A 22,043-nucleotide genomic window follows, 5' to 3' on the forward strand; every position below is an offset into this window, starting at 1 on the left:
ATCTGCCGCTAGAATTGTCTCTTGAGCAACTGTTTAAAATGATTATTCAAAGGCTTTTTGGGGATTTATGTGACTAAATCGGGGAAAGAAAGGTAACCAAACCAACAAAAGATTACAAATTTAGTTTGGATTGAAAACAACTGCTCAAACATAGGGTGGAGGTAAAAAGGTAAGTGTACATGAGAAAAGGAGAAAGTGGAAGTCACTGGTGGTTAGGGGTGGGGGGATGTGGGTGTAGAGGATTCCAAATTAACACAAGGGAAAGAGGTAATCAAGAAACAATTATGAGTTTCTTTTTTCTCTACAGAAAGTTTGTATACATTAAAAAATATATATTTGTAGCTTTTTTTCTTCCAAAGGTTTATATAAAAGTGAACTACCTCAATAATTTTAGTTGATTTTGTGCCTCCAAAGTTAGCATTGTCTTGAACTTGACAGACTTGGATTCATGTTTTCTTATGAACTGGTGTCTTCAAATGGTGTGAATTCTATTGTGTACCTGGATAGGGTCAATTTGGATCATATTACAAAAATCTAATTTTTGCATCTATTAAGGCAAAAATATTTTGCCTTTATCACGTGATCTATGATTGGAGGTTGTTTAAAGAATTCATGTTGGTGGTTATCCATGAACATTACAGTGTGTGCCGTCAGCTTGAGGGGGTTGGCTCCTATATTGCATTTGGCTAGTGATTTTGTAGGTGCTTTATGCATATGTGATGGTCACACAGAAAAGAGAAACTGTTTCCAACGATATTAGCCCGACTGCTTCTTTGTCTGGTTGTCTTGGATAATCTGTAGGATGAAAGATGGTGACTAACCTAGTGAGTCTAGCCGGGATGAACCTGATGACCTTCTACAGTATTGAGTAGTTTCTACTAGTATCATGTGTGTTTCCTTTCCTGTCTGAATCTGGATTTCCAGTTTGCAAGAAGGCCATCACACTCAGACTTTTGAAAGTCAGCTGGGGACTGTTTGTTCTCTTATTTCTGTCAGGTCCATGCTGTCATGTGATTGGATCGTCTTTGCTATGAACCCTCTTATGCGCATGGGTGCCCAAACCTAAGGGCACTCATTTGAGAACCTCATCCCCTTTGGACCCACCTTCCTCCTTTAGGTAATGCTTTGCAGATTGTGAAACGTCTAGCTTTCATGAGCCCACTGAACATCCCTGATAGATGGAAAGCAGCAGCCACTAAACCTTGGACCTAGATCAGGAGCCTCATCATCTGGGCTCAAGAGATTTTGGATCCCTCTTAAGGTACTGGTCCAACAACTCCCAAAAGGACTTCAAATCCACCAAATAGTATAGAGTGCTGGAGGATAGTACTGGGAAAGTGCAGTAAGGATAGAGAAAAACATCTATGGAACTACCCTTCCCTCTTAAGAGTCCACTTGAAGCCTGCGGAGGAAAGCAATTCTAAGCAGGTTGAGGGATCCACTTTAGGACTGGGTGGTGGCCATTTAGCCTCCTTGGTTTGCTGGTGATATGCAAGCTGTAAATGTCGCTCTGAGGCTTTTTCACATTTGCAATTAGACCTAGCCATGCAGAAATACAACATACCAGCCACATTTAATCAAAACAAATAGGCAAATACTCGCAAACACACAAAAATGAGGAGAGAAAATATCTCCAACGAAGACATGATGGGACGCTAACCCCTACTTCCACCCACACAGCCCCACAGATATATTTGGATCAGTGGTACCAGCCCACGGCAAGGAGCTCAAATAATTTTTCTGCCCGATCAGCAGAGGCATTTTAAGGTACAAATGAATTGCTTGTTCCAAAGAAGTATGGATTGGAAAAAGATATCTACTTTCAGTTTCAAATTATATTTGTACACGCCTAAAAGGATTACAAATGCAAAATCCCTTTTTACTCCTAAACATGATTTTGATCTCAATTTCCAAAAATACAAATAAATGAGTAAAACACTCCCACGCCATATTCTTGTCTGGAGCTGGATGGAGTCATAATGTTTCTTCATTTGCCATACTCTGTAACTTAAAGGTATACTGTCAGTTAACAGAATGCCATTCATGGTTCACATGTTAACTAAAACTTAATATAAAAAATGATTTTCTGTGTATGATGGCTCTGTTAGGCTGCAGGTGTTTCCTAAGGAATTTTTGCTGGCACTCAATGTCTGCTCTTGACAGTGACCTGTGAAAATGTTTGTTCATGCCTGAAAGCTGCAGTGACCTGCAAATGCCTGCGGGTCACTGTGCTCCCGCCTCCAAATGCCACCCTGCTCCATGGTAGAACTAGTGATTGTAAATTGAGCTTTGATAGTGCTAAAAGAGAATCTAAGATCACTGTCTAGGATCTTACGTATGCATGTTGTCTCAAGTAGTTGGAAAGCCTTTCGTCAGTGACATGCATCCTGCGTCTCATCAAACTATGCATCTTAAATTATAATGGAAAGCAGACCTATTATTTGCTTTTCAGTTTCAGCGGCACAAGCATCTCCTATTTGGAAGCTATTTCGGAATGGCAATCTTATTATCATGTCAACAATATTGGCATATCATGACCTGAAATGACATATTGCTGTGATATATCTTTAATATATTGTAACCCATAACTTTATGCCATGTTATGTCATGACCTACAATATGACATAACATGCAACAACCTATTATGACATATCACGTTATATACAGCATTTCATGTCATTTCGTGATTAATCATATTTCCTGTGCAAACTGGCAGTATAATGGGATTGCCTCAATCAAAGTTTTGCGGGTCTTAGCACTGCAGTGAACACATTTGCTCTGGTGTTCTTTCAATTGTTAACGCTGGTGCAAATGTTGACATGCACCAGGGCTAATAGCCATGTTGGTCAAAGTTCTGGGGCTACAATTAGCAATCCAGTTGCAGGGACCCAATTTTTGCTATTAATGCGGACGTGAAGATGGGTACTATTCTGATGCTTCCAGTGGGACAAACCCTGACATTAAGCCAATTTTTGCGGAATTTTATTTATTTATTTATTATTTATTGGACATTTGTATGGCGCCTATACACAAGTGCTTTCAGGCACTACAAGGTAAGAAAGAGGGTGCGGGGGGATGGGGAAATCAAAGGATAAAACAGCAAGAACAAAAATAAACAGTTATATTGGCCTTGTGACAATCCAACCGTGCAAATGCATAACAAGGTGATAAGTGGTAGGGGGAAAGAGGGAGAATTAAGGACTGGGTAGGGATAGTATGGGAAAGGACACCCGAGGGCAAGTGCTAGCATAGGAAACTGGCAGGGACTGGTAGATGGGGGGGGGGTAGTCTGGTCCCTATATGACTCTGAAAGGATCAGTACTCAGTTGCAGCCACATGTGGAGAGCTTAGTATGGGAAGGGGAGAGGAAAGGAAGAGGAGAAAAGGAAGGTTTTGAGAAGTTTCCAGAATTTTCAGCTCAAGTCTGAGGGGGGAGGGAGGCTGTTCCAAAGGGAGGTTCCAGCCGAAGAGAGGGATCTACCTCCCACTCTCTGCTTGGAAAAGTATTTGACCTGCAGACAGTTGAAGCCAGAGGATCGAGGGATTGTGGGAGGGAAAGCTGGATGTGGAAAGATCCCAGGGCCCAGACAACCTTGTGGATGATGCAAAGGATTTTGAATTTGATCCTTGCAGTCACCGTGAGCCAGTGGAGTGATTTTAGGGCTGCAGAGATGCAGTACCTGGGCTTGAGGCCAAGGATTAGTCTTGCAGTTCTATTCTGGATTAGTTGGAGGGGGCTAAGGGAGGAAAGAGAAAGGTTTAGGAAGAGGCTGTTGCAGTAGTCAAGCCTAGAGAGAACCAGGGCTCTGGAGACATTGAACTTCTGGGGAAGGTGAGGAAAGATAGAATGCCCCTGAGGAGATGAAGGTGAAAATTGGACTTATTGGCAAAGTCTGTGATGTGTGCGGAGGAGTCTGAGATGATCCTCAGGTTTTTTGCCTCACAAGTGGCCGAGGAGAGGGGACCCAAGGAGTCTGACCAGAGAGTGAGGAAGAAATTAGGAGCAGGCTTTCCAATGAGAAGGATTTCTGTCTTGATGTCATTGAGGCAGAGATCATTGGCGGAGCACCATGCCTGATTAGCAGTCAGGAATAAGGTAGGAAGAGGAGGAGGAGGAGGTAGGGGAAGGCAGCTGGAAAGAGCTATGTGTCGTCTGCGTAACACTGTAAGTGAGGAGAGTAGGTGGAGATCAGATGGGCCAGATCGGCAAGTTAGATATTGAAGAACCATGGCCATAGCATGGAACCCTGAGGGACGCCACAGGTAGAGAGTGAGGTGGGGGAGTGAAAAGGACCCATTTGAACTTGGGAGGGTCTGTTAGAGTGGAAAGAGGTACGCCATGTTAGTGCACTGTCTGTGATGTCTAGGGTATCACAGAGACAGTTTATGAGGATGGAGTGGTTGACTGTGTCAAAAGCACAGGACAGAAGAAGAGTTGGAGTCCAAATTAGAGAGGTAGGTCTTCTCGGGTATTCAGGAGAACAGTTTCCGTGCCTCTGACTGCCCTGAAACTGGACTGGTCATCATGGAGGCAGCCAGACATTTTGGTGTGAAGGGTCAGTTGGGGAATGACCAGCTTCTCTGTGAATTTGCCCAAGAAAGGGGTGATGGCGATGGGTCGAAAGTTTGACGGGCATGAGGGATCAGCAGACAGTTTTTTTTAGAAGAGGGTGCACGGGGAAGTGCTTGAGGGGTTGAGGGACGGAGCCTGTGGCAAGAGTGTTTTCAGAGGTCAGACAAGACATGGGGGAGAATGTCGATGTTGTCCTTCATGGTTCTGAAGGAATAGGGTAGCACCTGTTTAGAGGAGACTTTCATAGAGTGGACAATTCTGGAGATCTCATCTGGCGCAAAGGGAGAGGAGGAGGAGAGTCTGGGTGGTGGGGTCCAAAGAGGTGAAAGAAGGTGGGTGGTGGAGGTAGGGAGCATATGACATCCTGTTCGCTCTGTCAAAAGTTTTTGAGGAAAAGGTGGAGGTCATTGCTGAGCCTAAGGTCTGGGAGGGAGGAGGAGAGGAGACTACAGTAGGATTGGCAAGTTCCTTGCATATTTTAAAGAGTTCAGCCGCGTTGTTAGTGGCTCCAGAGATGCAAGCTTGGAAATGAGCTCTTTTCTTGGAACAGATCGAAAGACGGTATTGCCTTTGGAGAAGGCGGCAGACCAGTTTTTTTTTTCAGGAGATGAGCTAGATGACTGCTACTTCCGTTCTGCCGCTTTGCACTTTTGTTTCAAAGCGGCTAAGTCAGAGTAGTACCAAGAGTTGCATTTGGTGGCAGGGTTCATGGGAATCCTCATGACGGGGGCAAGGATGTCCAGGGTTTTGGTGATAAAGTGATGGAAGTTAGATAGGACAAAGTCAGGCAGGGGGAGAGTTCAGAGCAGATGAAGGATGAAGGAAGAAGCAAAGGTTGAATGACGGAGAAGGAGACTGGCAGTGCGGGGGTGGAGATTGTGGCCAGGGGAGGTAAAGGAAGGAATAGAAGAGGGAATGGTCGGACCAGGAAAGACCGATGGAAAGGGGATGTCTGACGACATGAGGGCGTCCAGGATATGGCCTGCAGAGAGGGTTGGGCCAGAGGGGAGTAATGGTGAGGCAGAGAGTGTTGCATAGGTTGTAGAAGAGAGCAGAGGCCACATAATGGGACTCGAGATGGATGTTGAAGTTTGGGGGAGGAGGCAAGAAGAGAGGAGGAGAGATCGGCCCGTTCCGAGAGGACAAGGGAGGAAAGGCCCGGTGGTCTGTATACGATAGCGAGAGTAACAGAGAAAGAAGGGGAGACAGTCAGCCTGCAGACTAGGCTTTCAAAGGAAGAGTAGGACTGAGTGGGGACGATGGAGGCAGCAACCCACTCATGGAAGATCGGAGCCACTCCCCCCGCCAGATCGGGAGGGTCTGGGTTTGGATATGATCTTGTAGCCATCAGGAAGAAGGGTGTCAAAAGCAGAGACATAGCTGGCCTTGAACTATGTCTCAGTGAGGGCGATGAAGACGAAGTCAAAGTCTTCAATGAGGCGATGGATATCAGAATTGAGAGTGGCTAAGTGACCCTTTTAAAAGATTTGCGAGTGGGGGGTACAGGGGTGCGGTGCAACCCCTTTGGTGGAGTGGATGGGGGGATTAGGGAAGGAGGGGTAAAAGGCACGGGAGGGAAGTTGAAAAGGGAAGGAAGACACCTGTCCAGAAGAAGGTTGGACTGAGAACCCTGGCCCATGATAGTGCCATTGTGATCGACATTAATGGTGCATTTGGAAGATGAGAAGTGAGCCAAGAGCACTTCCCATCTAGTGCCACCAGTACTGGGTGAGGAGGAGAAAGGGGAGAGGACAGACGATATAAGAGGTCCATAGGTTAGCTGAAGGAACAGCAAAGTGGGTGTCAGTGACAGTTTGTCTGGAGGAAGCGTTGATGTAGGTGTCTGCGATGGCCAGTTCCAGGGTGGATCTTAGGAGTGATGTTTTTAATGTATTCCTTCTAGACTTGAGAGGGCGGGTAGGAGATGGAGAAACAGTTTGAAAAAAATAGCGGAGACCAAGTGCACCATGGTTGAGGGGGGGAGTGGGAGGGGGGGTTAGATGATAGCAGGGAGACGGTCATTGGCACTAATCCACAATAGAATCTCACTAGGCATCCACGCAGACTTGATTTGACATGCCTAAATTCACACACAACGAAAATGGCTGCACAGATGTAAGAACAGCTAAATTCGATTTTTGCAGAAAGACACTCTGAGGCATGAATAACAAGGTGGTGATGTTGTTGGCGCTAGACAGAAATAATAGATAGGCAGTGGGGATAGGAGCACGCCACAGGATTAGCAGGGATATTGTGACGGTAGGAGGAGAGACCGATGTGCCTTATGGCTGCTTACCAGTGCAAGTGGAGGTCCTTGGGTTCTTGAACGGGCCGGCAGTAGTTAAAGGGAGAGGTGCTCATCAAGCTACAACAGTCTCGGACAGGAGCCTTAGGAGTGGAATACATTGTTGCCACAACTTGTGCTTTTCTGGTACTGCCAAGTCACTAAGACCAGGCCAAATCGGGGAATTGACCAATTGATCGACAAGTAACATTATATAGAAGTTTCCAGAGGGAAGTACAACCTGATTTCCCACCCTTACGGGTCTGCTTGGTGTGCAGTTGGGAGTGGTAATCCTCCCCACCCCAGCTAACCTGCAAGCCCATAGCTCACACGGACTGGAGGGAATAATATGAACTGAAAATATGCTAAGTGTGTTTGCAGAAAAGTAACAATGATGTACTGACTAGACTTAATGTAAACCGGTAATGATGTGCTAGTTAGATTTGGACTTTGGCTGAACTTATTTGTGTAGGCTTAGTTCTAAGCCTGCGTTTAGCACCAAACAAGTTTTATCAGATCACTTATGTCACAGAAATCCATAGTTATTAATTATATCCTTGCAAAATACATTTGTTGGTACATTAAAGGCACATAATTTCACTTCACACTCATTTTGTGTGGAGTTTACATTATGCACTTCAGATTCCCATTGTTTTTTAATAGGCTGGTTTGAACAATAGCACTGCAACACATGTTTGTTTTATTATTTATAATGCGCGAGCGTACCCAAGGGTATCAGGGCGCAGCCTTTACAAGAATTTGCGAAGCTTGGTTACAGTAGTCATAAAATATACATAGAGACAGTGAATTACACCAATATTATATACATATGAACAATGAGGTACATAGATATTATACATATACATATGAACAAGTGAGCACACGTGGTTACAGTGTGTGCAGGTAGCATGAAAGGGGACAGCCTGGCACTTGAGTATCTTTGACGGCCTAAGTTTTCAGCCATGAAACTACCTTCGATCGGGAGTTCTGGTAGGGCAGGTCCACTCTGAGATTTGGCAGTAAGGAGTTCCACAGTTTGGCTGCTTTCACTGGGAAGCTGTTGCCCCCTATGTTGGCACATTTGAAGTTAGGGACAGAAAGGCAGTCTTTATAAGCAGTTCTGGTAGGTCTCGGGGAGGACTGTCTATGGAATCTATTGATCAGGTAGGTAGGGGCAGCGTCATTGAGGGATTTGTGAGTGAATGATGCAGTTTTTAAGAGAATTTTGTCTTTTTTGGAGAGTCAGTTGTTCTGTTGACTAAATCCTGAGATGTGCTCTCTTCTGAAGATGCCCAAAGCCGCTCTGAAAGCATTGTTCTGAAGAGTTTGTAGTTTGCTAGTGGTAGCCTTGGAAGATCCCAGATAGAGGGTGTTACAATAGTCCAGGCGGGACAGTATAAGGGCTCTAGCGAGGGTAAGGCAACTAGTGTCGGACAGGAATGGTTTAGCTGTGCGGATTAATTTACACGTATATGCCGTGGAGGAAGCCAGGGAGCTCACCTGTCTTCTGAAGGAGAAATTAGAGTCCAGGTAAAAACCCAAAGTTTTGACCTCTTGTCCAACCTTGATGTTGTTACCATCGATCATGAAAGAGTTATAGGCAGGGCCAAGTTTCTTTAAACTGGACGTAGTGCCTAGGATGAAGAGTTCAGTTTTATCATCAATCAGGCATAGTCCATGTATGGCCATCCATGCCTGGATGATTATGTACACCCTATTTAGCAAGGCCAAATCCTTTCCATAATCTCCAGAAAGCGGAAGGAGGATCTGGGTATCATCTGCATAGTTGGTGTAGGTGATACCGAGATGATCCAAATCATCGAAAAAGGGGCTTGGTAAATATGTTGTACAATGTGGGGGAGACTCAGGAGCCCTGTGGGACGCCACAAGTGATGGGTATGAGGTCTGCCGCCGCAGTAGGTGAGAAGACCCTTATGGTTCTGCCGTTAAGAAAAGAGGTAATGGCCTCAGCAGCGAAGTGAGCTGATGTGTGGAGGTGAGTGCATAGGACAGAGTGATCGACCAGGTCGAAAGCTGCAGACAGATCAAGGAGGAGGAGTAGGGCAACTTGGCCGTTGTCTCTGAGCGTATCGATCTGAGCTTTCAAGTCAATGAGAGCGGTTTCAGTCCCATGTTGAGGACGGAACCCTGATTGTCTGGATCCTAATAGATGGTGTTCTTCCAAATACTTCTGTATTTGTACATAGGCAACCTTGTCCAGGATTTTTAGTAGGAAGGGAACAGTCGTTATGGGTCTGTAATTTGTGGGCGTGGCTGGGTCAAGTGTGGGTTTTTTAATCGTGGAAGTAGCCAGGATTGTTTCAGATTGGTGGGGATGGAGCCAGTGGTGAAGGAGGCATTAATCGGTTTCGTGATGAAGGGGGAAGAGGTCACGGGCGGCATCTTTGATGAGCTGTGCCGGGCACGGATCTCCCTGACAATTGGAAGGTTTCAGAGACAGGATGATTTTTTTCTACTTCAAGAATAGTGACTTTAGAGAAGATGAAGCGAGTGAGATCTGTAAGCGTGGGCTTATTTGAGAGGAGTGTGTCGATGAGGAAGGCTTTTTTACAGGAGATTTTACTTTGGAGGGTCGCACTTTTGTTCGCTAGGGCGCTTTGGATTTCTGAGCACCAATTTTTGTCTTTGGTACAGGTGTCTGGAGGTACTATGGGGGTTTCTACTTCTTTGAGGATGGAGAATAGTTCCTTCATGTTTGATTTCTCTTGGGATATGCGACAGTCAATGGAGGTTTGTTTTGCCATTTAGCTATTTGTGCACAATAGTAAACAATCGTAAACAATTATCAGATTGCTAGCATGCCCACTACGCTGCTTCTCACGCTATTGTGAAAGAAGCAGTACACAAAACACAAATGCATGTTTGATGCATAAACACTTTATAATCTCAAGAGATAAAGTCAGACCAATTATCCTTGCCCATTCTTCTCTCTTTGGTGGATTGTGAACTGAACCACTGCTTCACATGTTATGTTAAGATATAAAAGTCAGTCCAACCCCATTGCATTCTCCTTTGAGCCAAACGTCTTAATTCCACTGATATTCCTGGACTGGCTCTCACTGTTTATTCTTGATAATTATTTGTTCGTAACTGGTGATCCCTTCTGCTTTCTCCATCCAATGACCAGTTTTCTTATTCATTCTTCGATAGAAGTGTCATAACAGAAATGCTGTGTGTATGCTATATTGTTGAGGTGTTTGTCTTCCTAAGTGCTCAGGAGTCCTGTGCTGCTCTCATATTTTGTGTGTGCTGGTAGGATGAGCTGGATGTAGCCTTTATTTTTATACATTTCCTGTAATCGGAATCCGATTTCCTCTTATAGGTGACCTCAAGGAGCAGAACTCTCCTAGAATAGAAACTGGAATTGCTAATGGGCCGGCAGAGCAGAGTCCCCCGCCGGAAGAAAGGAGGGATCGAAGCCTCCAGTACACAGAACTAGAAGAGGATTTTGACATTGATTGTATTCCACCTTCTCCTGAGGAGGAAGGCTTCCCGACCCCTCCTCCGGTAGATTCTAGGTAAGCATACTGTGTCTTCTGTTAAGGTTTGAAAGTATTTTAGCAAGGAAATTCCAAGTTTGAGTGCTGGGTTGGAGTTTATTTCTGCCCTCCCTCACACGGATAGCAGAGAATAAAAAACATGATAAATAGCATTATGCAATATTTCTTAAAGGATGTCGTGGTTTGATATTGACTTTGAAATCACCAAGCAAGGTTTTTCACAGCACTCACTGCTAGTATTGGTCTCAATTTTTGAGTGGTGCGCAGGATACAAAGATATCTGCCAATCCGAGAGTACTTTGGAAACAAGCAAGGGGTGAGTTTTGACTGTCTTTTTTGAGATCACGTGTAACTGAGGCAAGAGAACGAGATTTCATCTCTCCGTATGAGCTAGACAGGATTGCTGTTCAGTCCATTTTTAATCTCACTCCGATTGCAGTTAATTCCATCTTTCAGCGGAGCAGAATTTAACTACATTCGCTCTTTAAGCTGATTTGAATGGCAGCTCAATTAATTCTTCGCAGCTAGTATAACTCACTAAAGAACCATTGCAGCTCGCCCACTCCCATAGCTGAGGGCAATTGGTATATGGGTTGAGATTGAAGCTAGCCCCCGTTCATGCTCAGATTGATTGTAGCTTACTTTTTGGGCACATCGTTATTGCTGGCCACTCTCTTCTTGGGCTCTAGGTCATTGAGCATCTTGCAGTCTTCAAATTGGGAGTGATTGTAGCACTCACTCTAGGCTCAGAGCACATGCAGCTCTCCTGCTTTCTGAGAATGGTAGCAGCTGACCCACTGGCCTGAGAATGATTGCTGCTCACTCATTGTTGAGGCTCAGACGAATCGCGGCTTACCCTTTGACCTTGGATTGAGTGCTCACAAGGTTATTCTCTCATTCAGTTTCCAGGACAACCTACATTAGCTGAAATTATTTGGGGTGGCTTGTACATTATTTGGGTTGGTTCATAAAACGCCCAAATGAGTTAGGGTGGATGCTGGGCCAAGGTGCTGAGCAAAGACTGCGTGAGAACCAGGACCCTAATTGACGTTTTGAACAGGTAGAGATGAGCATGAATCATTTGGTGAGGCCATTGGGCTTCCTCATATGCACATTGGTGGAAACGCAGGGTGCTGCCTATAGGTCTTGTGAGGACCCCCACCATAATATCCTGAGATTCTGCCAGTGATCTTCAGTCAGAAATATGCCATTTGCTTCATATAGTGCAACTGCGCACAGCCAGTCTCCCTGCCGAATAGATCCTAAAATCTGTACAAGACAGGGTGATCATCTTACATTTATCATGCATCAGGAGCTTGTATACTTGGAACAGGTTAAATGCAGTGCGTCAACTTCTTATTTTTTCTATGCTGGAGTACTTGTAGTAGTAGCCCTGACCACTACAATTCAGCAGCCCACACCCATGCTTTACATACCTCAGCAAGGCATTGAGGCTTGCTGTGTGATTGACGGAAGGGGTGGGACTTTGAAATGTGGTGTTTTCTTTTAAAAAATGCATTAGTAATTCAGGTAGATGTACAAAGTTTACAGCAAGTTTACATTCAAGTGCAGCCATAAATTCAGTGCTAAAAGTAGCCCATCTGAAATGTAGGTGTTTGGAAATAAGCGGTGTAGAGAAGGGTAGAGGATCGAGCTGGGGGAGCATGTGTGACTCAATAATATGAATCCATCCAAGATATACAAGTTATCCGGTCTATCCCAGTCTTCCTCTGTCGGTCAATCAATCAAGACAAACTTTATTCCTATGGCAAAACAGCTTCAAAAGCATCAATTCATCACAGACCAGATAGTCTGCATTATATATGTAAAGGTGAAACAGTAAATATAATTATATCGTTCATTTAGATACATGTTGCTCACATATTCTTAACGCTGAGCACAAATTGTAAAACGACCTGCACATGACTAGAATTAATTGCAGACAGCAAGTAAAACATGGCTGGGTGACATTGTTGTAATTTTAGCTCCCTTGAAATCGGAATGAAAACCTTCTCAGAATTTTGTATTCTTGACAGAAGAACATATCCCAATTTATCAAGTTTGTGCCATAGCTTATTCCTGTCTTCTTTGCCAAAGGCTGTTGCTAAATTCATAAATGCCATGTAGAGTGGTTCTTGCTTAACAAATATGGATAAGGCACCCACCAAACAAACGCGTTGGTTTGTACCCACCTCTTTTGTAAAAACCTATTTGAACTGGATGACGGATATTTTCTTTTGCCCAATAAAGAATTCTGTTTTCAAGCAATTTTCTAAAAGTTTTAAAAGCGAAATCTAAAAGTGAAATAGGGCAGTACCTTTCTGGCATTGGCCGTCAACCGTTTTATGAATTGTAATAACTGTACTTAATAATAAGTACTTATTGAAACCATTACACTAAATAAGTTACATAGGTTCTACTTTTATTGCTGTGTGTTTGTTTATTCGTGTGCCCGTTCCCTCTGTTTTTCACCCAATTTCTTTTCTTTAAAAAGAGAGGGGGGTGCTCCAAACACACCCTCTAGCCCACATTATCTTCCAAAAGATTTGTGTATTGGATACTGCTGCAGCCTTTCCAAGATCAGCCCAGTTTGCTCAATTAGTTCTGCTTTCCTGGCAGCAAGTTTGGTCCTATAATGTTTCCTTTTTTTAATTATATGTCCCTCAGCCAATTCTTACGCATCTTTGATCATTCTCGTCTGTAAGGCTCTTTAGTCATTTAATCAAAATTGCTTCATATCACTTTTCTTTCCCACTTAATATATGTGCTACCCTTCCAAAAGAGGCAAGTAGACTCCTCTCAGTTACGCAGTTTTTCACAAATCTATGAATTTTACATTATGGTAAGATGAGGATCTTGCAAACCATAATCTCTCTCGTTATCCACACCGCATCTGCTGTAGTCAACCAATCTGCTATGGACGTGTCCTTGAATAAAATCATCAGTTTTTATAGACAAACACTCAGTCTGAAAACTTCACAGATGTATTCGCTTAATCGCTCCCACACACATTTTATTGTTCTGCATTCCCAAAACAAGTTTCAGTGTCGCCTTGTTGGTCTTTACAGTGCCAGCCCCGGTCATTTGTCGATGACCCCAGTTTGTGGATTTCAACAGGAGTCCAGTATAGTCTTTGAACTATTTGCTGCTGGATGTAGAATGCATGCAGAGTGATGCCTGCCTCTTTTATTGACCTTAGAATTCTCAAATAGCGTTTTCTGGAATGTGTTCATCTAGTTTGTTTCACTGATCTAATTTAATCTTGATCAATACAGAGGTTTTAACCTCTAAAATGGTCTTGTGGAATGAGGATGCTAAAACTTTAGTCTCTGGGTGTGCAGACACGCCTTTCAGCAGTTTTGTTAGTGGAAGATGATTTGATGAAAGTTGTAAGATACGAGGATGCAGAGCTCTATAGAGCTGCAAGTGCCCCGCCCCCCCGTTAACTCTTCTGGTAGGTCGTATTATGTTTGCAGGTTTCCATACAAAATCAGATATATATTGTCTATGATGTCATGTATCATGATTATTCCTCTTATTCAATTTGGCTGACTCTGCCAGTGGATCTTCAACTTTTAGCAAACCATTGGGGAGAACTGGTGAGCAAGGCATCAGTAAAAGGTGTTTGCCAAGCTTTGCACAGACTTGGCGGTACAATCTTCCTGTACAAACCATTGAATCTGAAAGTGCTCCTCTTGAAGTTCCCCTACTGGTATGGAGAGTCGTCTTCAGCAGGGAGTTGTCTGTCATGTAATATCTTTCCACTTTCACCCAGGTAGGTTCAATTGCCAAATCATTTGTGAAATAGTCCATGCCTAGTGGTATTCCTTAATCACCCTTTATTTCACCTTGTCCAAGACCGCCTTCTTTCAACCAATGCAAACTTCATCAGTTTCTTTTCAGTATTTTGATAAACCGATAACTTAAGTAGAAAGATTAGTGAACTAAATAAAAAGTATCTGGGGAAGGGTGTTCATCTTCAGATTTGCCAGGACAGACCGGATTGACTTTGTCTAGCTGGAACTCTTTCATCATTTGTCCTAGATTGTCAGAGAATATTTCCTTCACATGGCAACATGCATGCCCATGGAACTTTACCTCTTTCTGCTCCCTTTTTTAGGGAAACCCTGGTATATTCCGGTTAATATATCATCGAGATGGCCCTGTTGTTCACTTTATCTTGAATCCTATGTAGGAGACAAACTTGCCCACCACATTCAGTAAGGAATCCAGCCTTTTTCATCCAGTCATGCTAAATTGAGCAGCATGCCATCTGCATATAAAAAAGCAGTGTGCTTCTTCCTTCCCCCTTGTCGACACCATGGATGGAACCATCATCTGATTCTTTGCCAATGGCTCTATATGAATGGCGAACAGAACGTGCAACAGAGGGCTTCCTTGTTTCGTACGCTTTCTAAGCTCTATTCTCTGATATATGGTGGTTGGTCTACACTTGCATGTGGGTGCATTCTTATGTCTTTCACAGAATAACAGAACTTGCACCCCAAATTGTAGTTCTGAATGGGTATTTACAGTAGACATTGTGAAACACTTTCTTAGTATATAATCTCACCAGCACATTGTGGTTTTTGCGTTTTTTGTGATGTGATGCATAACATTTTGGATGCTTGTACTGTCATTTACTTTTATAAAGGCCACTTAGTTGGAGTGGATGAACACCTCTGCAAACTCTGTGTCTCTCCGTGTGTCAATCGAGGCTTTTGCTGCAACCTTCTCCCCCCTCCCCCCTACCCTCTCAGGCGGACTCGCACCCTGACACAGCTCTGTCCCTACACTACTCATCTAGTTCTGATACTCTTTATGTTCTTGCCCCTGTCATGAGGATCCGTTTGAAGTCCAAAGCCAAGTGTAATTCCTGGTATGACTCGGAACTAGCTACACTTAAACATAAGTGTAGGGCAGTTGAGAGGAAATGGAGGACATCCTGCTCATCCTCTGACGAACTGGTCTGCTGCCTGCTCCAAAATCCATACTGTCTCACCGTCCGCTCCAAGAAGAGAGCCCACATTCAAGCCTATGTCTCTGCGGCATCAAACAACTCAGCCGAACTGTTTAAAATCTGCAAGGAGCTGGCCATCCCTGCTGCAGTCGCCACCCTCCCTCTAGCCTCCCAGGCTCTATGCAATGCCCTTGCCTCTCAGTTTAATTCCAAAACCCAGGACATCTTGTCCACCCTCTCCTCTGCCCCCCCTCCTCTGCCTTCTCCGTCCCAGCTTGGTGAGCCTCCTTCCCTCATCTCCCCCCTCCCTCTTTCGCCTCCTTTCCTCTTTTCTCCCCGGATGAGGTTTCTAGACAAGTCTGATCTATGAAAGCCTCATCAAAACAGGTCCATCCCTGTTCCTCTAAAACCATTAAGGACCACATAGATGCCCTCCGGCCCTTGCTGATTTCTGTAACCATTCTTTTGCCTCTGGATCTTTCCCTTCGCCACTGAAGCACTCCCTTGTGCATTCTCTCCTCAAGAAACCCACAGCTGACCCCTCTTGTCCAGCTAACTACCGCCCAATTTCCATTATTCCCTTTTTGGGGAAGCTCCTGGAAAAGCTGGCCATCTCCCAGCTTAACTTTCTTTCTGACTGTTGGCGCTCTCGATGACCACCAATCTGGATTCAGAGCTGCCAGAAGCACGGAAACTGCTCTCCTGAACATCCGTGAAGACCTGCTCTCTAACCTTGACTCTAACACTCCCTCCGTCCTCATCCTACTTGATCTCTCCTCTGCATTAGACACAGTCAACCTTACCATCCTGCTCAATCGTCTCCGTGACTACCTGGGTATCACTGATCAGGCTCTGGCCTGTCTGACCTCTTTCCTTTCTGATCAAGCCTCCCAGGTAACAATTGGGTCCTTCCTATCCTCCATCTCGCTCTCTACCCGTGGTGTTCCCCAGAGGTCTAACCTCTCGCCCTGGCTTTTCAACCAATACCTTGCAACTCTCGCCTACTGCATCCATTTTCTGCTCAAACTTCCAGTGCTTCCCTCAGACACCTCCTCTCCTTTCCTTATCCCTGACTGCCTAATCAACATTCATAACTGGTACGCTGCCAATAATCTTTGTCTAAATGCCAATAAGACTGAGATACTCCTCATTGGTACATCTCCACCATCCTTTCCCCTCACTCTCTGGCCAGCCACCCTTTGCCCTCCTCCTACACCTACCCGCAAGGCCAAGAACCTCAGGGTCATCTTTGACTCCTCACTTTCCTTCTCCGCACACATCTCTGAGGTCTCTAAAAAGTCAAACTTCTTACTGCACCTCATTAGAGGTACTCTGCCTTTCCTCTCCTACCCCCACAAGCTCACTGTCTCCCAAGCTCTGGTTCTCTCTAGGTTGGACTACTGTAACAGCCTCTTTCTAAATCTACCTGCCTCCACTCTTCGCCCTTTACAACTAATCCAGAACAGGACTGCGAGAATTGTCCTTGGCCTCAAGCCCCGTGATCGTATCTCTCCAGCTCTGAAATCCCTGCATTGGCTACCAGTGGATGCAAGGATTAAATTTAAAACCCTCTGCAGTGTCCACAAGGCCTTCTGGGGCCTTGGTCCAAAATACCTTCAACTATCCCTCTGTAAATACCTCCCCTCTCGAGCCCTTCGCTCCTCTACTTCTAACTCCCTCAGGGTCGGTCGTTTTACAAAGAAACGACCTGGGGGCAGATCTGTCTTCGGCTGGGACCGCCCTTTGCAACAGCCTCCCGACCAGCTTGAAACTTGAGGAGAACCATCTCCAGAAGCACCTCAAGACCTTACTCTTCTCCTCTGCCTTTGCCCCTCTTCTCCCCTGCTGATCTGCCTCTCTCCTGGCACTGTGCACCTGGCCACCCTCTGTCCCTCAAGCCCAGGTACCTGTGCACCCTGCCTCTGGGCCACCACTGGGATCTGTATATTTAACCATACAGTTACCCACTCTTCTTCTGCACTTATCAGATATACCTTATCTGACTAATCATGCACTTGCCACTTGCTGGCTGCACTACCCTCTTTCACTGCATTTATGTATTTATTTATTTCACCTATTTCTGTTCTCTCCTCTTCTGCACTTTCCACTTCTCCCCCTTCCATGCACTTGCACGTTCTTAATGTCACTGGGCCTAGTAAGATCGTTATCTTTTGTTCTCCCTTGTTCCCTTCCCTTTGTTGCGCTCTGAAACACTTGTGTATGAGCGCGATATAAATCAAAAATCATATCATTATATCCAAGCTTGTCTGTCCATATTCATGAGGCTAGGGAGGTGAGGCTGCTAACCAATAGTCCCCCCCCCCGCCCCTGGCGGTGGTACTCAGCGGGTGGATCTCCTGGGAGGGGAAATCACCTTTGGGAGCAGTGACGACTATTCTGGGAGAATGCGGTATCCATCTAAAACCTGCACCTCACTCCCCACCTCTACCCTCCTGTCTCATATACTTTTATAGTAAGCAAGAAGTAAAAAGGACTGAGTTGAGGAAGAATATTGATGACCATCATAAAAATCCAAATCAAGAAACTGACGAAGAGGCACAGATCCGCAGGGATCACTTCGATAAACCTATCTGAATGGTCGTCTTCAGCCACAGACTTTACCAGATATGGATATAAAAACTGACAACAGAAACACCCGACTATCAGATGCTCCAGAGAGTCACTGCGAGAGGGGTCGGTGCGCGGCGAGGAAAGCAGCAGGAGCAGACTTCGACGCGGAGACGCTGAAGTTGTCTCCACTGGACACACTGAACGAACCAGGAGGTTGGCTGTGAACAACACCAGCAGCACAGCACTACAGGGCCATGCGGTTTGCTGGGAAGAAAAATGCTAAACATGGTCCGGAGCCACTGCAGAAAACCGAGGGGAGCCCCAGAGTGCCGGCAAAGCAGTGAAGAACCCGGGGAAGCCTGCGACCGACTAGAGGGCTGCAGCCAAGACCCTGAAGGTATTTGGGTGGCTAAGCCTCTGATTGGGGGTCCCCAGATGGTAGAGAAACACTAAACCCAACTGTGTATGAAAAGTGGGGGGGGGGAGAGGATAACCACTATGGGACACTAAGAGAAACATTATCACCGTATTTGAATCAGCGGAACAGGGTCTGGGACCCTTACAAGAAAAGATAATATCAAGTAATCAGAACATCCAATGTTCCTCGTGACAGTACTTGGAGGGAAGGCGACCCAGGGCTGTCAAATCGGAGGGGAGAAGGTGAAAAGAACTGTGAGAATAAGACAAACACACACAGTACTTGGCAGGAGAATAATGCAAGTCTGCATGTGCAATCAAGAGAGACTGTCAAGAGAACTGAGCGTATTACATATGGAGACCGTACTTGGCAGGCCAGTAAAAAAGTCTGTGTTTGGGACTAAGGGACCTGGAAGAATAGGGAACCAGGGCTGCCAGCCTGCCAGGGGCGTTGACCCACCCCAGTATGGAAAAGCATCCATTTCGCTGCAGTGCCTAGTAGGAGGAAACCATGACTGCCAACCGTGGTCGGGGGCCCACCACAGCTTGGACCTCCAAAGCTTGGAGGGGTATCCAAGCCACTCTTCTTCACAGTGCCTGATGGGATGAAACCAGGTCTGCCAATCAGGTTCTGGGAACCCAAAGACAGAGAAGAAGCCCGGGCAGGGACGGCTAAGAAAGGGAGGCATTTACCCACTAATTGCCGAACTGTGTTGCAAGCCTAAAATAGCCTGGGCAAGTGAGCTATCCCTTGCTGCAGTTGAGGAACTGTGAGAATCCGGAGGAAGGCTGGGGAAGGGAGACATTCCCCCAATACTTGAGAAATCTTTTAAACCAAGAATGGCCTTTGTGTCCAGGGGAGGAGGGTCATTCCTCTGGATTAAAACGATCTCCTTTTATTTAGATTAAGATAGAGTGCACTCTCTCTTTTTGAACATCCTGTCTGTAGCAATAATATTGGAAAAGGCAGGGAAAGCCCTCTTAGAGCTAGGGCAAGATGGGGTTTTCTTTTCGTTTTCACTTTTAATAAAGGTTTATGGTAGCCACAATGACCCCTCCATGTCAGTCTTACTTCTGCACACCAGACATTGCTTAAGTAGCCTAATTTCCAACTGCTTTATTTCTCTTTGCAGATTCAATTATCAACATTCCGTGACAAATATTTCAGAGAGCCCCAGAGTACCCCTTTGCATGTGACTAATCCCCTACTTGTTTCCAAGAAGAATAGCATTCCAAGTTTTATTCTTGTTAGGAAACATTTGTCTTTTTGCTGCTTTCCCTCTATCAACATCAATGGGAAACCCTACAGTTTTCTAATGTGTTGAACCCTTTCTGACTTTTGGAAGGAAGTGAATCCTTGTTGCTCCACTAACCTTGCTTAGCCCGATGCTTTTTTGGGGCACTGTTCAGTTCCTTTTGCTATTAGTGCAGAAGAACTCTATTCCCCATAGTAAAGTTCTGTTTATTTTTCCTACACACATCACATTGTGTGAAGTGCGGTAGGAAAACTTTGAGTGCCTGTAACTTTTGTTTCTGGAAACATTTTGGTTATTTGCATGATTTGTCCAGGATTTGTTGGTGGCTGCGGAAACTTTTGTAGTGTGCTTTTTATAGTCTTGAGCGCTTTTAGATGTTACTGCTGAATGCCAATTACTCTAAAATGGCAGCGCCACAAAGTTTTCAACTGTCCTTTGAACACTTGTAGTTTGACTTTCTTCCTGCCCCGTAGAGGCCAGATTTTACATACCTGCTTAAACCTTTCATGAGAAAGGTGTGTGTGTGTGTGTGTGTGTGTGTGTGTGTGTGTGGGTGTGTGTGGGTGTGGAGTCTGGATCCAATCGACATCCAAGGCAGGTGTTGTGGTAGATCGATTTTATCCCAATAGAAAAGAGAAATTCACATTGCATGCACAATTTAATGGTTAAGAAATGTATTTCATATTGTTACAATGTTGTAGTTTTGCATGTATTTAGAATGGTTAATTGGGTTTTGTTAAAGGTTATTTTGTGTCAAGTGTGATACAGTTTAGATTTGCATACATGTAGCAATATAAATTGTGTGAATATGGTAGCACATTGTGCAATTTAACACAATGGGATTTAAAGCACAGGAGCTTCATAAAAAGTGGGAAAAGGGTCTTAAATGGGGACCCCATTATGAGTGGATGTGGTAGGTTTGAACACGCGTACATTAAAATAAACATGCATACATTCCTATTTGGGAGAACTGGCTGGATGAGGGAGAAAGTATCAGTGAAAGAAAGACAGCTGTAGCCACATGGGAACGTCTATTTAGATCTGAAATGGAATTAAGTGCATGGGCCCTAGGTTTGGCTTGTAAATTGTTGAGCGAGTGGCTGAAGAAGCATCAGCCACATGGCTCTCTCAATCTAGGTTTAGAGACTAAAACTGTAAAAGGGTGACTGGAGCAGAGATGAGCGCAGGCCTATGAGAAGGTCAAATAGATTGGCAGGAAAAAGATTATAATGGGAACAGAGGCCAAATGGATTGAACTGGTGGTCGCGCACAATGAAAAGGCAAGAAGAATAAATATCTAGAGTGTCGGAGTGCTTGGAGAAACATTTTAGTGCCCAATCAAAGAAGCCTTTTGTTAGCTCTCTATAGCCTCATAAAGTGTCCATACATGAACCATGTCTGTCGGATTTAGCATTGCAGGTCTGTGATCAAGTGGAAGCTGTACTAAAAATGTGTTGTATGCCATGTTAGAGTTGTGTGTCTTGCAGGAAGAATCAAAGGAGAGGGCTGGGCTAGTATTTGCAATGTTGTGAAAATTGGATGTCTAAGTGGATGGTGCCACAGTGAAGGCAGCCAATGAGATTCTGGGGATTACATTTTCTTGTATAGGGCCAACCTATTTGTATTTTGGGTAATGACTTTTAAGGTAACATGAGGAAAATGTGGGAGTGTGTTCTGGAAATGTGTATATATACTGTATCTGTTCTATGGTTCAGGACGACTCGGGTTAGTTCAATCTCCAAGGAGTTGTCTAGCCTCTTCCAGCGGCCGTTGTGAAATAAACCTAGTTTAATCACAAAATTCATTCACTTCTTGAGAAGTGGGCTATTTTAGAGTTCAGAGATCCGAGGCCAGCCCTGACACAGCCTCTGCTAGTTTGAATGGTGGACTGGGGGCAGCACAAGCCCCGGTCCTGGATAATAGTATGACTTCTGCAGCATAGTTGAAGCCAAAACCCCAAAGAAGGAAAGCAGCCCTCAGAAGACCTGCATTTCTTCATTGCAAGATCGCCAACAGCCCAGCGAAACCTTGTCACTCTGCAGATCTCTTCAATACCTTCATATGTGATTCGACCCTTGGAGAAGTGGGAACAACCAGTTCCGACCTCTTTTCGAAGATCCAGCTTCCGGAAGCTATCGGAACAGTCCAGGAACCATCCTGTGGGATATCCATACATTCTCCTGTGCTACTGTAACAGACGCAATCCCTAGTTGAGCTTTGGGACTTTGCCGATCTTCAGTTTATGGCACAAGAAGCATTTCCCTGAAGTTGCAGCTCCTCATCACGAAGAGGGGCCTTGCAGGACCACTTTCCTTATGTCTGCCACAAGTGTCACCTTCTGCCATTTTCTTCAAGTGGCCTTCGCTGTTCCGGCCTGCATCGCGTCCTGGGAGTCCTCTGCTGTAGTCACCGAAGTGGTGGCCCCTAGGTTAAGTGTGTCTGGCTGTCCAGAATATGGGCT

General features: G+C 44.9%; 1 protein-coding gene across 3 annotated transcripts in view; it reads left to right on the forward strand.

Moving 5' to 3' along the window:
* Window positions 1–22,043, forward strand: part of BLM (BLM RecQ like helicase) — an 865,782-nt gene that overhangs the window by 86,961 nt on the left and 756,778 nt on the right. For all 3 annotated transcript variants that reach the window (XM_069624186.1, XM_069624184.1, XM_069624185.1), the window contains exon 4: window positions 10,201–10,396. In XM_069624186.1, coding sequence (XP_069480287.1) covers window positions 10,201–10,396 — 196 coding nt within the window. The remainder of the gene's footprint in view (window positions 1–10,200; window positions 10,397–22,043) is intronic.

Source organism: Ambystoma mexicanum, chromosome 11, assembly GCF_040938575.1.
Source record: "Ambystoma mexicanum isolate Mex_15411 chromosome 11, UKY_AmexF1_1, whole genome shotgun sequence".
NCBI classification, from domain to species: Eukaryota; Metazoa; Chordata; class Amphibia; order Caudata; family Ambystomatidae; genus Ambystoma; species Ambystoma mexicanum.